The sequence below is a fragment of the Condylura cristata genome, unplaced genomic scaffold (assembly GCF_000260355.1).
Source record: "Condylura cristata isolate star-nosed mole 26May11 unplaced genomic scaffold, ConCri1.0 scaffold00025, whole genome shotgun sequence".
NCBI lineage: Eukaryota > Metazoa > Chordata > Mammalia > Eulipotyphla > Talpidae > Condylura > Condylura cristata.
Window position 1 is genome coordinate 17,624,268 of NW_004567126.1, and position 18,156 is coordinate 17,642,423.

The following is an 18,156-nucleotide window of genomic DNA, read 5'->3' on the forward strand; positions in this document are numbered from 1 at the left end:
CTGCTGGGCTGGGAAAGTGGCAGGAAGTCAAAATAAGGTCCAAGGTAATTGGAATGACAAAGGCTGTAAGCCACAGGGAAAGCTAACATTTCAGGGGCTCTCCGTGGAGCACCCAGGAGAAAGCCCCTTTTGTTTCTCATCAGACTCCATCTGAATGTGAGGAGTGCTGTGTCACGGCCCTTGTCAGAGGATGATGGAGCCTGGCAATATGGAGAACCCCAGGAGACTCATGTCCAGTGTAGGAATGTTCCTCTACAACAGCAGGTCTTCTGTCTGGAAGGAATATGAGGTAACGGACACAGCACACTAGGATTTCTCCAGCATCTAAGACAAAATAGGCCTTCATTGAGGTGGTGTCCAAATACAGGCTACTGCCCTGCTCTCACAGTAACCTGAAGATACAATCGGTTCCATTTAGAAGAGCCATTAGGGTTAAGCAGGAAAAAAGTCCCCATATTTTAAAAAGCATACCACTAATGACAATCAAATAAACATTTAAAGAATGTCTCATATAATCTTTTACATCATAAATAAAGCTTTCCCAGGGTAAAATTTAGGCATTCCTTGGGACAAACAGAAAATGAGGTGCTGAGAGAGTAAAAGCAAAGCCAAGCCTGTAAGAACGCCTATTTCTGGCTTCGCCTCTCTGTCTCTGACAACAGCATTTCCTCCTACCTAATAATTGTTCACTGGAGCTATGCCTCTTTCTTTCTTCTTTGTAAAAAGCAAATTTTAAAGTCCAAAAAAGACACCCCAAACCAATGAGTTTACTTCCCCCGACTATCCTTAAAAACAAAATGAAATCACTGAACCCCAAAAGATGCATGATATGATGATGAATAAAAAGAAAAGTAATGTAGTTTTTCTATTTCTCTGTCTCGCTTCAAAACTCAACAGAGGAAGACTGCGGATTAGTTAAGTACTAAATAAGGAATTTAAATTTAACCTCTAAAGGACATGAAGCAATCAAGAAAACACAAAACGGGAAACTGATAAGTGCAGGCAACGTGGACAGCCATCTGTTACCGGTAAGGCAAAAATAACGGGCATGTGTATTTTAACTTCTATCAGACACATTTCTTCTTTTCTAAGTCATAGTTTTATACCCCTAAAGAAATCAGAGCTATATCAAAAAACAAGGAGAATTTCACAAGTAGGATTTTTTTTTTCTAAAAACTACTTCAAATTCTATAGTGAAATTTGGCCCTAATGCTGTAACTGCAGAAAGATAGATGCAACCTCTCTCACACATCCTCCTTTATTAAAGCCTCAGTTGTTAACTAGGTCTCTGGATCTGTTTATCCTTCTAAATATAAACCAAGATATGTCTATGTAACTTCCCAGTGGAGACCTTTCAATGTTTTTCCACTGCTGGCAAGAAGAGATCCTATCCTCCTGGCCTGCACACCAAAAGGTCTTTAAAGCCCTGTCCTGGCTCCTGCCTTTCTCTCCAGTCTTTACTACTACTACCTCCCACTTACACATTTGTTTGTTGTTTTTTTTTAAAAGATTTATTTATCTATGCATACAAGAACTGGAGCGTAGGCCAGAAGTGCAGGGGGTGAGAGGATTCACCAGAGACTGAGTGGGGAGCAGAATAGGCAGTGTACTGAAATACACTGCTGAGGGGAGCAACTGGCAGGACAGGAGTGGTCTGCGGCATCATATGGGTTAGCTCTCAGGCTGGCTGGGGATCAAACTTGTTCTGCAGTGGCTGGCAATAGCTTGATAGCACTCTCTTTAACCCCTGCGCCATCAGGGAGGGCCCCCCCCGAAAAGCTCCCCCCACCTCAAACACACACATCCTTGCTGCTGACTTACACTTTGCACAAGGTCATATCAAATCATCATAGCTCATTATACACAGAGTAATTTCATACTTCTGTGACTACTTCCCATAGACTCAATTTTGTCTAGAATATTCTCTCCTAACCTGCACCAAATTAAATCATTTTCTAGGAGTTATCACCTTTTCCAGCAAAGTACTTTCTCCTTTGTGCTCCCAGAGCATATTTCAAGTACTCATTTTATTGAAGAGCTGCTGTATTTTCAGGCACTGCTCTAGACTCAGAGGACACAGCAGGGTACAAACCAGAAGTCCCTGCTTTCACTGAGCTTATGATATACTGTAGTGGAGCCCAGAAGGTAGATGAGGATAATTAAGAAAAATAAAAGTAGATTAAAGTGGCTGGCTGGTTAGCTCAGTGAGTTAGAGCGTGTTGCTAATAATAACAGTAGATTAAGAGAATCATAGGTGGCAGCAGTATACCACTTTAGATAGGATGGTCAGGGAAGGAATATCTGATAAGGTATCCAGTGAGGGCGAGTCAAGCATTAACTGCAAATAGGGGAAAAAAAGTGCAAAGGGGGGCCCTCCCTGGTGCGTAACAGGTAAGGATGCTGTAGCCACTTCAGTGCGAGTTCGAACTCCAGCCCCAGAGGTGATCCACATGGCACTGCAGACCTCTCCTGACCTGCCCACTGCTCCCCTCAGCAGTGTACTTCATCAGTCTGCCTGTTCTGCTTCCCACTTTGTCTCTGGTGAATCATCTCATAGCCCCTGCACCTCTGGCTTGTACCCCATTTCTGTATGCATAAATAAATAAAAATCTTTAAAAAAAAAAAGGTGCAAAGGGCTGAGATGATGAGGTGAGAGTGGGCTTCGTGTGTCTGAGGAACAGGAAGGAAGGCTGCTTGTTTTAAGTAAATGTGAGGTTTTTGTTGTTGTTGTTGTTGTTTTAAGATTTATTTATTCATACAGAACTGAGGTACAGGCAAGAGATGCAGAGGGTGAAAGGATTCACCAGAGACAGAGTAGGGAGCAGAACAGGCAGATCGACGAAGTACACTGCTGAGGGGAGCAGCGGGAGGGTCAGGAGAGGTCTGCCGCGCCATGTGGATCTCCTCCGGGGCAGGTGGGGATTGAACTCTTGTGGAAGTAGTTTAAGCTTCTCAGTGCTGTGCTTTAACTGGCTGCGCCACCAGGGAGGGCCTACAAACTAACTGTTACATGGAGAATAGGTATAGGCAGCAGGGTGAATTCAGGGAGACTGATTAGGCGTCTACTATAATCATACAATTAAGAGATGATGAAAGCTTGAACTAAAAGGAGTTATAACTAGTACTCAGATTATAACTGAGAGAATAAAAACAAATGGATTCCATGTTGAGTATGAGAGAAAGAAATGAAGGATGATGCCAAGGTTTATGTTCTGCACAACTAGAAAATTGGAGACCTGGAGGAAAACTTGCAGAGTGGGTATGGTGGTAATGGGTGAGTGGAGGGCAATGGAGGGGCCCCCTTGATTTGGGACACACTAGGTTTAAACATCCAGATATAAATGCTGAGAAGGCAGCTGGAAGTCCTAGCCTGGAATGCAGGGAAAGAGCAGAGCTGGAAGGATCGACGTGGGAGTTACTAGAATACAGAAGGCATGTATGATCACAGACCTGGATAAAATACCTAGAGGATAAGTAGAGAAGACAAGAGGTCCAAGGACTAAATCCTGGGGTAACCTGATTTGTAGAGGTTGGGAACATAAGGAGGATGCAGCAAAGGAAATATACCTCTAGCTTAGCTCAGATGGCAAACTTCTTGAGAGCAGACACTACTTTTTTTGTCTTTTTATCTTCAGCTTTTGGCCCAGTGCCTCTTGGTTCATACTAAGTATTCAGTAAATAAATTAAACTGTCCTTTGAAACCCAGCTAGAATATAGAATTATTTCCTAGAAGTTCTCCTAGTACAATATGAGTCCAATGCTTGAAATATGACCAGCTCAGTGAGGACATCTTTCCAGCCACCTGCAGCACACACTGAGCTGGTTTTGAAATAACACACCACTGCGACACACGCCTGGGGAGACAAGGCACAGATGAGAGCTTTAAGAGAAAGGGCCTATTATTGAGAAGAGCAAACACTATGAAATTTAAAGGCCAAGAATCAGAAACAGAAACTTTTCATCTTCTATTGTTTCACAAAGTAAATAAACACGAAACTTCAAGTGGCTGCTCAGCTTTTCTGTATTAGTCCATTATTAAACCATAAAGAGCTACAGCAGAGAGGCTAAACTTCCAGCTGCACCTACAAGCAGACGGCAATAAAAAGGGTAACTGAGCACCTGGAAGAAAGTACAAAATTCTTAATAAGTTTGTCTCCCTTTAAACATTTATTCTGTTCATCATAAAATACTGAAATCATTCCCATACATGGACCTTTATTTTATCCTGACATAGGAAAACAGAAAACCTAACTTTCTGAATCATCTTTAAAGTCTTCTGTTTCCCAAACTAGTCACATGGAAAAAGATGTGTGTGAATATCCAATTTACTCAAAACAACTCTGCTACCAAAAAAAACATTCAACTGATCCCAATGGCTTTTTATCCATGCCCTCAAAGGGCATTTTGGCTAACTTTTTTACTTATACCTGAGTTGAGTAGAGGTGTTTCAAGTTTAACAATTCAAGGCAGGAAAATGAAAGATGAAAAAGTTCAAGGAACATTAACAGCTAAGGGATATTGTAGAAATTAGAATATACAGGAAAATCAAGTTAAATACTAATCTCAAAAAATTCATGGTCAGATGAAAAAGAATGTTTTCCCAAAACAAAGAATATCTCTATCCAGCTTGGAAACTAAAGCTTAAAATGTGATTTTATTGAAACACTGAATCATCCTGATAGTCAAATTTTCACCTCTTACTAACTATGGCACTGCACTATTAACTATTCATTGGTATTTCAGGTAGAGATTTTGCCTATCATTTGGACAGCAATTAAAGAGTAAGTATAGGCCCTCCCTGGTGGCGCAGCGGGTTAAAACACTGCACTGAGAAACTAAAGCCACTTCCGCATAAGTTCGATCCCCGCCTGCCCGGGAGGTGACCACATGGCGTGGCAGACCTCTCCTGGCCTGCCTGCTGCTCCCCTCAGCAGTGTACTTCATCGATCTGCCTGTTCTGCTTCCCGCTCTGTGTCTGGTGAATCCTCTCACCCTCCGCATCACTGGCCTGTACCCCAGTTCTGTATGAATAAATAAATAAGCAAAAAAAAAAAAAGAGTAAGTATAGTACTAATACCCAGTTTAAATTCTCTAAATTCACAATGAAGGCATTTTAATACAAACTTCTCTGTGCTATTCACTATTCCATTTTGCTATCAGTAGGACTGCTGTTCCAGTTTTTAAGTGTCTAGAATCCTCTCGTCAAATGGGATTTCTTATTAGTCCTAAAGTTACCTGGCACCTCAAAATGGCTCAAAGTATATTTGTTGAGTAAATGGATAATTACACCATGGGGCATATAAGGAAACTACTAGGGGATGGTACTTAGTGGATATATGTCGACTTTGTCCAGTATCTCAATGCCTTTCTGATTTGAGGGAAATTCAAGATAAATATATGAGGAAGGGACCACATACCACTAAAAGCAAGAGGAGTAGAGAATTTTTCCTATTCACTGAAAGCTACAAGCCAGAACATGGGAAAGTGACAAAACCTGTATATCTGTTATATGGAAATTTTAAATCTTAAAATAGAGTGAAAGATTCGAGGTTCAAAGGATTATTCACAGCAGAATTCAAATAAAGTACAGCAGCTCACTGTTGACTGTTCACTGGCCAGTCAGAAGCATTAAGAAAACAGAAACAAAAGTCTTAGCTGAACTTTGCTTCCCATCGACCCCATCCAAGCCTAGTTCTGTGAGCTATATAATCTTCATTCTTTTAACTAAAGTCTCATCCCACTTAAGTGAGCCAGAGTTGATTTCTACTGTATACACTAAAAAACTGGCACAGGGAGTAGCTTATTGGCATAACCACCTCAAATAATTATGGACAACCCAGGATTGGTCTCTAGTCGAAGTCAGTGAGTATCTAATTAGTTAGTGTGGGGAAGGGATTCTGCAAGTTCTGGACATGCAGTGAAATAACTAATTATCACTGTTGGTCACATGGTATGCTCCACGTTACTGACAAAGTGCTGCCAAGAATAAAACAATAGCATGAAAAATCCAAGACTAGAAGGAGGTACATCTGTTATTATAAGGGTACAAACTACTTTAATATTCTTCTATTAAATTCTTCCCTGATTAAAGATGATTTCTATGACCTGCATTCAAGAATGCTGACTAGAAGTATAAATGCTTTAGGATAATTATACCCCCAGGAAAAGAAAACAATTTACTGCACACACACATACACACACCTTTTTGTAGATCAGAAATTAAATATTATATAATGGTAGATTTGTGCTCCAAGTCAAGATATTTACTTCTTTTATTGCTAGGTTACAGTTAATCAATGAAACTAGATACTTTTAAGGGGCTATCATCAAAATCTTTAATTTTCCCTTATATTTTAACATGTTGAGGCTTTAAAATACTATTAGTAATATCAGAAAATCTTTATATACCGCACTGGTTGAGACTTTATACTGATGCTGATGCTCTTTACAGGTCACAGAAAATAAAGAACTTTGCCAAAAGACAGATACATTCAGTGAGAATGAATTAGAATCACAGAAATTTGTAAGCAGGACTGATTTGATTCACATTCAGTCCTAAATTGCATCCTTATTATCTAGAATCCACTTGTCAAATGAGATTTCTTATTACTCCTAAAGTCATTAAGAAAAGCATATAACTGTTTTGGTAAGTGATTCTACTACTTAACACCTAGAATCCTGTTTTGGGATATTTTGTTGTGTTGTATAACACAACAAAAATTTTGTTGTGTTGCTACATTGCCTTTTACATTTACAGACTACTATGGGTGGTTCCTGATAGACAAGTATATCAACTCTTCATACATTTAAAGGTTATTACTAATTTATCTGTCAAAATTAATTCCTTTTTTTAAAAGATTTATACAAGAACTAGAGTACAGGCCAGAGGAACAGAGGGTAGAGGATTCACCAGAAATAGCAAAGGGAGCCTTAAGAGTCTCTTCCCATATTCTGTAAATCGAGTATACTTTTGACAAACCTTCCAAACTGCAGGGCTTAGTATAGCCCAAAGGAAGATGCAAAGTGAAAGAAGAAATATTGGTTTTGGAGGTAGATGAGAATGTGTCCCTGGAGAAGAGGGTCAAAAAGCAATCAATAATATTGAGAATGGAGCAGGAACGGCTGGAAGGAGTTAAACATGTACCCAAGCATTCTTAGTACAAAGGCAGGGCTAGAAGAAATAGATGCTTTTGTATTTCATATTTTTTTTATAAACCTATCATCAAAGTTCTCTAAGAGGTCTCAAAAACATCATTAGATTTTGCTCTAAAACAGTAGTTATAAAATTGTCTCAATATTGACTAAAGTGTTGCAAAACTGATATGGAATTTTTACCTGAATGGCACATCTTCCTGTGGAACATCCACATAGTAACGAATAAAAAATCTCTCAGAATCTTCTCGTTCACCATCAGTGACAACACTGCCATTAAGTTTGGAAACTGATGGCAATCTGTCAGTAAAAACAAAATAAAGGCATTTAAGATACTAACAACATTTAGTTTTAAAAATAAATGGTTTAAGGCCCAGTCTTATTGTCTGGAAAAGGCACATTTGATATAGTTCTGCTTGTGTGCAACTACCCACATAACTGATGTGATATAAAAGGACCAAAAATATCTAAAGTTTCGCTGAAGTGACACTGAACCTACCTCACCTTTCAAAAATAAAATTCTAGGTAGCAGAGTCCAAGTAAAATTTAATGCAAGTCACGTATTTAATTTAAAATCCTTTTGCGGTCATATTTTAAAAAGCTAAACAAAACAGGAGACATCAGCTTTAATAAAGTATTTTTTTAATCCAAAATAGCCAGGACTTAATCATTTCAACCTGTACCCCATATGAAAAAATAACCAATGAAATACTTAAATTGTTTACTATAAAGTGTTCAAAATCTTGAGTCTGTATCAGACTTAGAGCACATTTCTATTCAGAAGAGCCATAACTCCAAAGTACAAAAATCAACCAGGGCTAGTGGTATCATATTGAACAGTACAGTTCTACAGTACAGTCAGTATAATTTGTTTACAGAGTTCAGGACATGAACAAGAGACTTGTGTAAAGAAAACAAAATATAAGGCCTGCTGCAAGACTAATTCTTCTTAGAAGAAGAGATGCTAAAATGTCTTTCTTCAGTGAGGTAATAATGTCTATGTTAACAACTGGAAAGCTGGGAAGGTATGCGAGGTGTTAGCTGGTCAGGAAGATCAATACCATTTTCAAAGAACCACTCTTCTTCAGGGAACCATAAAGCCTACCATTCCCCTTTCAAACCCACTATGTACACTATACAAAGGGAACAAATCAAAGCTCCACGGCCCTTTACACCTTAGCCAAACTGTACTGCTGCTAAAGGCACCTATAAAAATAAACATTCCTGGGACACTTTAGTAGTCTGTGGGAGGGGGAATCTGAGAAGCCGTGGAAGGAAGAAGGTAACAGCACAGTAGTCAAATGTATGTTAGTCTACATTTAAGAAAACAAAGATTCTGCTTTCCTAAATTTTACACTATGAGATAGCCCAGTTTTCAGATATTTACATTTTAAGTAACCATTATGTTAACAGAGAAAATGAGGACAACTAATATAGAATTGATTCCCTATTATACCTACTTTTCCTTTATTAGTCAAATATAGTAAATATAAAAAAGCATGCAAATAGAGTGAATTTGTGAGGGAATCTTTCAGTGGTCTTGGCAGGTCAATTATATTTCCTATCTTTTTTAGCATGGTGTATTCTCCTTTCCTCAAGATTTAGAGCTACAGATTCTGCTCCTTCAAGCATAGTCTGTTCAAGAAATAAAGATAAACATACAGTGTTCTTTGCCCCTCCCCAATAGTTAACAGAATAACACTCCTTTAATGAAACAACAAGTTACCAAGAAAAGACAGCAGGATGTCAAAACAACAGACCTGGCTATTACCAATTTTCTTCGTTCCTCAGTGGTATATGGCTGCAGAAGAGGAATTCCTAACAATCTCACTTCCTCAAGTTTGGGGAATGAATTTAACTTGTCAATGTCTTCCCAGGACTGCAAACCTAATTTGAGAAATATACAGTTTAAACAAATGTAGAAAAAAAAACACAAGAAAATAAAAATAGCAAAAGTACTACCTCAATAATAATTTCTGAAATGTTAAAATGATCATAAACAAGAGTGTGAAATTTTTATCAAGGGAAAGACTGGAATGTAGTCAAATGCCATAAAGCTTTCCTATAGCCACTTCTATCTCTTGATCCAGTGGTAAAAAAAGGCCTTTATTTGCCAATGTACACTGATCCACTGATTCTCTACCCATAAGGCTTATAAAGGGGGTAACAGGCTTTAATAAATAGGATGTGGCCAATAAAAAGTGATGTGGCCAAATCCTCAATGTAGACTCATCAGATAGAGCAATTCTATAGTATTCAAATCTTTACCTAGTAAATTCAAAGGGAGGGCAAGGTCAATAGAACCAGGAACTAGTACTATCTCTTTCATATTGTCCTCTTTTGGGGGGACATGGGAAACAGTCAAAATTTAAAATCAAACCCAAAAAACCTGAATCTTACTAAGAAGGCTAGGGGTGGCAACAAAATAAGATCATTTCATCCCAAAACAACTCTTTCCTATGACTGAGCAAAAGTATTATCCAAGTCAATACTTGGCACGTAGGACACATATTCCTGTAATAATGAAGCTGGTCAATTTTACAACACATTAAATGCGTTTCAGAGAACAATGTAGTCCCTTCCTATTTTTATCAACCTTCAGCAAGGGTAAAGGAAGACAAGTGATTTATGAAGTCCCTGCTGCACAACTATCCCCCTCACAGCCGTCCTCTTCCTTTCAGGATGGCGTTTCCATCTGGAAGAACAGAGTATGTGCAAGGGTGTCAAGCTGTGAAATAAACAGCTTCCCTGTACAAAATACTGTATTATAAAACTTAATTTCCATCTGCAATAACCTACATGTGGAACTAAATTATATTTTTATGTTGTAAGGTAGGAATTTTTAGTTATATCACTCTTTTAAGAAATAGGCAGAAAGACAATGTTAAGATAATGTATTTTCTAAAGACACATCTGATAAAAGATGATTATCTGAAATACACAAAGAAATCTTAAAGCTCAACAGTAAGACAATGATAAACTACTGAACAGACAAAAAAACATGAACATGCACCTCACTAAAGAAGATATACAGCTGGCAGGTTAAGCACATGAAAAGATGTTCAATATCCTACGTCACTAGGGAACAACTAATTAAATCAACAATGAGTTACTACTATAAACTAGTAGAAGGGCCAAAATCCAAAACACTTACAATACCAAATGCTGACAAGAGCTGGAGCAACGGGCACCTTAATTATTGCTCCTGCAGATGCAAAAAGTCTACAGCCACTCTGACAACTGGCAGTTTCTTATAAAACTAATCATATTCTTACCACATGATCTAGCAACTGCACTCCTAGTTATTTACTCAAATAAAATGAAAACCTATGATCACACAAAAACCTGCACACATTGGTTTACAGAGGTTGTCAAAACATGGTAGCAACTAAGATATCCTTTAGTATGTGTGCAGAAAAACTACAGTACATCATACGGCAGTGAAATATTACTCAGTGCAAATAAGAAATGAGTTGCAAGCCATAAAGACAAAGAAGAAACTTAAATACACATTACTAAGGAAAAAAAAGTCAATCTGGAAAGGTTACATACTGTATGATTCCCACTTGATGACTTTCTGGAAAAGGTAAAACTATGGAGAAGGTAAAAAGATTGGTGGCTGCCAGGCATTAGTAGAGAGGGAGGGATGAGCAGGAAGGAGCACAGAGGATTGTTAAGGCAGTGAAATGGTTATGTATCATACTACAAGAGTGGATACATTTATGAGAACTACAGGAGTTATACATTTGCCCAAACCCATAGAATATAGAACAACAACAATAAGCCCTAATGTAAATTATGGATTTGATGTGATGATAGTTCTATGTAAGTTTAGTTGAAACAAAAGTATCACTTTGGTGCAGGATTTTGATGGATATGGGAAGGTGTGTATGTGGGACCTGGAGGTATGTGAGAACTCTGTACTTTCACTTAATTTTGCTGAGAATCTAAAATTTCTCTAAAAAATAAAGTGTATTAATTAAAAAATACAGACTAAAGATAATCATTGCTGTGATATAGCAATGAATAGGATGGTAACAAATTGGCAGCCACCTATATCTAATACTACAAAGGAAAGTGCATATTCAAAAGGTATGGCATTTCTTGACTTAAATCCAAACATGCTCTAGCCTGTCATTCTTTGTACCTTTCTACTCTGCTTTTTACTATTTAATTCATTCATTTCATTTCACTCTATTCATAGCATGACCCCTGTAATAAATAAAATCTAAATAGCTAATACAATGCTAAATACCACTTGATACTTATCAGAGCATTTATGAAAACGGATGCCTTAAATTTAGCTGTCAATATTATTCTGCATGTGATTTTTGAAAAGTCAACCTGTAAGAAGGCAGAGCTATAACAGAAAGAAATTTCCTTTCATTCTATTTCATGATTAAGCTGAGGTCAATTCGCATGTCAATTGGGAACCAGGCCTGTACCTCACCTGACTTGTGGAGGCTGATGGAACGCAGATTAGGAAACAACCTGGCCAAGGAATCATCAGGCTCCTCAATAGCATTCACATGATTGTTAGCTAGGACGAGGGTATCCAGGGAGGGAAACATAGCTCCTAACTTGCGAATCTCAGTCCAGTCTTGGAGGTTATTGTCTGTTATATGTAGTAGTTTAAGAGAATGACAGCAAATAGAAGGACAAGACACTGTTTCATAGTCATTAAGGCACAGGAAGAGCTCCTCCAAACTGCAGAGAAAAAAGGAAAGATCTCATTGTTTAAAGCAGTTAAGTTTTTATCCATCTATTTTCATTCATTCAGTAAATAAATGCCTACTGTCAGTGAGACTGTTCAGTGTTGTAGAGAAAATACAAAGAAATCTCCTGAAGCCAAAATATAACTGGGAATATAAAACCTAAAATACAAAGAACAGCAGAGAATGATATAACCTGGTAATAAATTAACTTTGTGCTTAAACAAGTGCTAAATTAGTGATACTAACTGTTAAGTGCACTGTAGTTTACATTAAGAATGGAACTGAAATTGTAGTTAGAACAATCAGGAAGGATAAATGACCTTGAAGGAGTGACACATTTGCTTAACAGGAGAGGAGATAGAAGAAAATTCCAGAAACACTATGAATAAATGTTTAGAAGTAGAAATAATAACTACCTTTCATTGAACTCCTATGTCAGGCCCTGTGCCAGGTCCCTAGTAATTGTTACTTCGATTTCTGCAAGTTAGATACAATGGTGCCCAGTTTATAGAGAAGGACGCAGAGCTCAAAGAGGTTAATTAGCTCATCCAAGACCATATGATTAGTGAATCTGAGATTTAAAGGCTCATTCTATGCCATGCTAGATGTTGCATGCAGTGAGGAAATCAATCTTATTAAGGTGAGGGTGAGAAAATAAGATGGAAAAAGCAGGGTGAAACCAGAACCTGTAAGGTTTTGATAATCTCCATAGTTAGACCATCAGAGAAACTGTCATATAGTTCTTTAAGGTACTTCTCTTAAATACTTGTGCTATACAAAGATAGATACAAACAAGACATAACAAAGCATTTCTAAACTGACAAGCAAAAATATAATTTCTTACTTAAATTATAGAAAAGAACACCAGGTCCATTTTCCCCTCAAACAAACCAGGCACTTAATCGTCTCTGTGTTTATATATTTAGAGATACTATGATTTTTTTTTTTTCTTTCCTCCCAGAGGAAAGGGCTGAGGCAAAATTTGAAATCAGGTAATCAGAAGATTCAAATGGAGAAAGATAGTGTTGATCTAGAAATAATAAATGCTTCTCAGGAATATTTTCTAGCCAAAGGATGACATATCCTATGTCTTGGAGCTGCTCAACACTGAACAAGTAGTCCAGTGAAAATGTTACCAGATTACCCTCACACCCTCATTCTAATTACTTTGTTTTTCTAACCTCATTCTCTGTTCAGTCTGTAGTTCTACTGTTTCTGAGATGGAAGATCAGCAGTAACTCTATGTACTAACACAGATGGCAACATAGCTCTCTCTCCACCATGCTCTCTGGGCTTACTCAGGTAATTCCTGCAGTATCGTGTGGACTGTCTCCCAAGAAGCTTTGCTGTTGTTGAGGACAAGCTTTCGAACCCCAGAGAAGGACCCAGCACATGTTCTTTCTAAAACCGACAAATTCAGAGGGTTGGAACTCAGGTTTAGAAACTCCAACTGGGGAACATTTGACACAATTTTACTGACCTAGAAAGAAAACAAGAAAAACACATCAGGCAGTCATCAGAGTTTTAAAATAGTAGTCACACTCAAGAGAGCCTAAGGGAGCAGGTCTCCGCATTCACATTCAGAAGTCCTCTCTAGTGTGGTTCCCACAGAGGTGCAGAAGTAATTGCAATTTAAGTCTTGGCAAGTAATTTAATCTTTTTTTCTGTGAAATAGTGGCATCACTGGAAATTAATAGTACAAAACAAAGATTTCCCATGTTACCTTTGGCAAGGTTTTGATTCTTCTCTATGTGATATTCTCTTTGATAAATAAAGAGATGGTAGTTTAGACTACAAATTTTTAAGGAGCTGAGACTGAGTCATGCAATCTCTTTGAATATCTTCCCGCTCATTCTCAGCACTTTAAGGCTAATTAAAAATTTACAGAAGACCACCAGTAACAATCCAGGTGTTCAAAATTTACAACAGAATTATAATCACTTAGAAAAAGCTTCAACTTGGTTCAAAATTGTACTAAATTTTAAGACGTTTTTTACTCAAATACAAAAAGCACCCAGAGTATACAATGAAAGAAAAAATTACAAACGTCAATTTAATGATTGAGCTTGCAACTTGGTAGATGAAAAAGGCAATGAGCATTACTGGATTTATTTGCTCTGCATAGTACTAATCATTTGATACAGTTTATTTTACTCAAAACAACTTACAAGATATGCATACTACTGTCTGTAATAAATGAGGAAACTGAGGCTCAAAGATGTAAAATAGTTTGGGTCTCTCAGTCACAAATTAGATCTGGAATTAATTAGAGCTATCGTAATGTCCAAAAAAACAACTAATAAGCCATAAATATAACCAGTAGATAATAACTAGCATAACAAGTATGAAACAAACCTTGAAGACCAGTAAAAGGTACTAAGCATACGGCAGTGGTAAGTAAAAGTTATGAGAAGAGGAACAGAACAGAATAGTTAGGGCTGGTTTCAAAGTCAGAAAACCTGGGTTCAAACTAGGTTCCAACACTTCTTAGTGGTTCCAAACCTCAGTTTCCTCAATGGTAAACAGATAAAACAGCACCTACCTATTCTATAGGATTGTTGGTAGGATTAAATGAGATAAGTGTATAAAGCATTTAGCATAGTGATCAGTACATCTTTTAGAAACACTTTAATTACATACTACCCAGTAGAATGGAAGCAAGGGCAGTATTTACTTAATTCACTACTGCAGTGAAGACGTAATGTATTAAATAAATTAATATACAAAATCATTCACTAAATATACTATAAGTAGCTTGGCAAGTATAAGGTGGGCTGGGAGCTCAACACTGGCTAGATGTCAGAATCACTGTGGATTTCTGAAGTGAGTTGATTCCCAAGATATACCATAAGCTATCGAATCAGAAGCTTCTTAGTTGGGATCTGGATTTCTGTTTCTTTTAGAGTTCCATAGGTAATGCCAAGAGAATATCCAGGCTGAGAACTACTGGTAGAAAGGAAAGAAATCTGCACTTTCTATGAGACTTACAGTGTGCCGTACAGTTCAGAAGTTCTAAAATCAGTGAGAGGTAGATTAACTCCAAGAAGGTTCAGGGGAGCATTCTGGGAAAAAAGGCTCAGAAAACCTGTAGTTTCATCTATTCTAAACATTATCTTTGAAGTGGAATCATTTTTATCTTCACATTATAAATGTGCTATCTTATAGAAAAAGAAATGACGAAATGAGCTTTTACAGAAAACACTAAACTTTAAAATGAAATTCTTCTCAGTCTGCACATTACCACATTATTTCCTGCTTGATCCTTCTTTTGATCAAGCAATGCCAAACATTTGTGCAACATAAGATGAGGGCATGGAGTTTAGTCTGGGGCCAAAAAAACAGCTGAATAGTCCATGCGGGGACCAACCCTTTTCTGCACTCTACCACCTGATGACATGAAGGAACTCTACATGGAAGATGATGACCAGCTATGCTTTACCTCTGTTGAGGGCTAAAAGGATTAAAAGAAGTGTGCTCCTGGCCCTCCCTGGTGGCGCAGCGGGTTAAAGCACAGCACTGAGAATCTAAAGCCACTTCCTCATGAGTTCGATTCCCGCCTGCCCCGGAGGTGACCACATGGCGTGGCAGACCTCTCCTGACCCGCCCGCTGCTCCCCTCAGCAGTGTATTTCGTTGATCTGCCTGTTCTGCACTCCACTCTGTCTCTGGTGAATTCTCTCACCCTCCACATCTCTGGCCTGTATCCCAGTTCTGTATGCACAAATAAAATAAAATCTTTATAAAAAAAAAAAAAAAAAGAAGTGTGCTCCTACTAGTGCACAAAAAGTAACTGCTAACTATAGTATAACCTCAGTTAAATCAAAACAAACCAAGTCACAACCCTCGTATTTTTTAATAGTAAAGAGGAAATACTCCAAAATGTATAAATTTAAAGACTTTGAAACAATTCTGAGAGCATTCCCAAGGCTAGCAGATATGTTATATAATCTTCATTATCTTCATTTATATTATCCTTCATTGAGAATAAGGATTTGGAATTACAGCATTTCATAGCCCTAGAATATCCTTAAAAAGATAAAGCTGGATATACTGTCAAAATATAAGAAAAGTTACATATGATAGACAAACATTTTCCTCAGAGCTGAAATTTAAAAGGATTTTTAAATTAATGATTGTTAGAGTAGATAAATCAAATTCTAGAAAATATCACTTCCATTGCACAAGATAAACTTATTTATAAAAGAAAAAATGACTAATATCAAAGGCTGACAAACATTTGGTGAGTTTCTAGGACAGTACATTAACTTCTCTTCTTAAAGATTCTAAAAATAAAAAACCACTCCTCTAGCTGGATTGGATTGGGTATATGCATGTGCAGAGACACAGGGATAACCTTGGATCACCTTTTAGATAGCCACAGCTCCATGATTTAACAGAGGACCCTCTACTTTGGCTTCTAAAAAAGAAAGAAACTAAAGTTTTGAGAAAATGGGTGAAGGATTTTAAGATAACAATCTGTAATTTATACCCAAGCCATTCTCTGCTTCAACTGAATGGCTAATTCCACCTTCCTCTCAACTACTTGGCTTAATTTCTTTTATAAAATGGTTTTGATAAGGGAAGAGAGAAAAAAGGAGATACCTTGGGAAAGGTAAGACAAAAATCTGCTTAGCCCAAAATTCAAAACAAAAGCTTAAAAAATGCATCTTATTTTTACACATAGGTGCCTTATTTTAGAAGGGCAGAGACAAATCTTTCCCTCCTCCCAAAGTATTACACTTCTCACTCTTATTTATCTTCATCTCTAGATACAGTCATAATACTAGTGGTCATTCAAAACACTAAAGGACAAACTATAATACTTTGTTCTACATTGCTATATCAAATATTGGCTAAAACAAACCTAGTTAATAGCCAAGGATAAGTGATCTTTTTGGTAATGGTTGTACTGGGGTTGTCTATGGGTTGTAATGGGGCTGAAATGACCTACGAGGCATTTGTAGCTTGACAGGGTTTTATCAATCCTAAAAATCAATATCCTATTTTGTAGTATTTCTCCCATCTCTCTATGCTCTGATACACACTCTAAAAGATTGGGATCAACGGCAGTTATGGGTAAGGACAAAATACAAAGGATGATGAAAACTAAACTAAATAGAAAAATGGAAATCTGAAGATAGCAGCAACAAATGTTCCCTTGAACACTGGCTGGAAACAGACTCTTAAGCACATAAAGGAATATACAACTGAGCTGAAATAGAGCACAAATAAAAACATTTATGACCCCCTGGTTCTCTATGTCAATGTGGCCTGGGACCCTGTGTCTATCTCAGCACAGAAAAGACTACTTTACCTAGTGTAAAATCTGAGTTCCAATTCATATTCGCTGTTCTTCAAAAGTAGCAATTTTACCACTATTAGACTGTCCACTCAGTCAGTAAAACTACAAGTGGTCAAAACATGAACCTAAGCACAATCTTTGTGAAACTGTTTACTTCCAAAAGAAACATAGAGAAACCTGTATACATAGGAGGGGAAAGATTCAGAGGAAGATGTAGTCTGACTTGCCCTTTGCCCTCTCCATGCAGGAAAAATACCTCACCAAGGGCCAGTAGTAAGACTAATGTAGGAACTGAGAATGGAAGACTAATGAGGTACTTTTTTGATTTCTGTGTGCCAGAGAAATTCATGGCAATTAAGTCTTTCAATGGACCAAGGAGGCACAGATTTTAATATGGTGGACAGTGAATTATAAGTGACTTACAAGTAAATCAATTAATGAATGCATGTACAAGTAGAGACAGTTTCTTCAAACAGTCCAGTCAATCTGTATATATTAATAAGTCACTTAGAAATCAAGTAACATGCATCTTAAAAATTTTTGGTAAACATCTTAATCAAAATAGGGGATATAACAGAGCACAGTTAGAAGGTTAAATGAGATGATGAAATGGACAAATACATGAGAACCTGAAGAACACAAATTATAGAGTTTTCTTATATAATCAAGGTGTCTTAGAATTTATGTAGCATTTAACATCTACAAAGTGTCTCAACTTTATCAACAGTCCTGTCTTAAGGATGAGCATGCTGAAGCACTGAAGGACTAAGTGAATTTTGGAACACACACACACACACACACACACACACAAAACCAAACCTGGAGCAAGGAATCTTAACAAATTCTTAAGACATAATCATTCATTCATTAATGCAGTCAACAAGTATCTAGCATGCTGGATGCTGATGAGAAAAAAGACAGAATCTTTGAATAAGCAAGTGATTGCTCTATGTTGTGATCAATCCTTTCACAGTGACAATTTACAAGT

The 18,156-nt window shown here is 37.4% G+C and overlaps 1 protein-coding gene across 1 annotated transcript in view; it reads right to left on the reverse strand.

Moving 5' to 3' along the window:
- Window positions 1-18,156, reverse strand: part of TBCEL (tubulin folding cofactor E-like) — a 57,882-nt gene that overhangs the window by 16,983 nt on the left and 22,743 nt on the right. The window contains exons 4-7 of the mRNA XM_004689168.2: window positions 13,166-13,347; window positions 11,603-11,859; window positions 8,913-9,039; window positions 7,336-7,452 (exon numbers count right to left, since the gene is read on the reverse strand). Of these exons, the coding sequence (XP_004689225.1) occupies window positions 7,336-7,452; window positions 8,913-9,039; window positions 11,603-11,859; window positions 13,166-13,347 (683 nt within the window). The remainder of the gene's footprint in view (window positions 1-7,335; window positions 7,453-8,912; window positions 9,040-11,602; window positions 11,860-13,165; window positions 13,348-18,156) is intronic.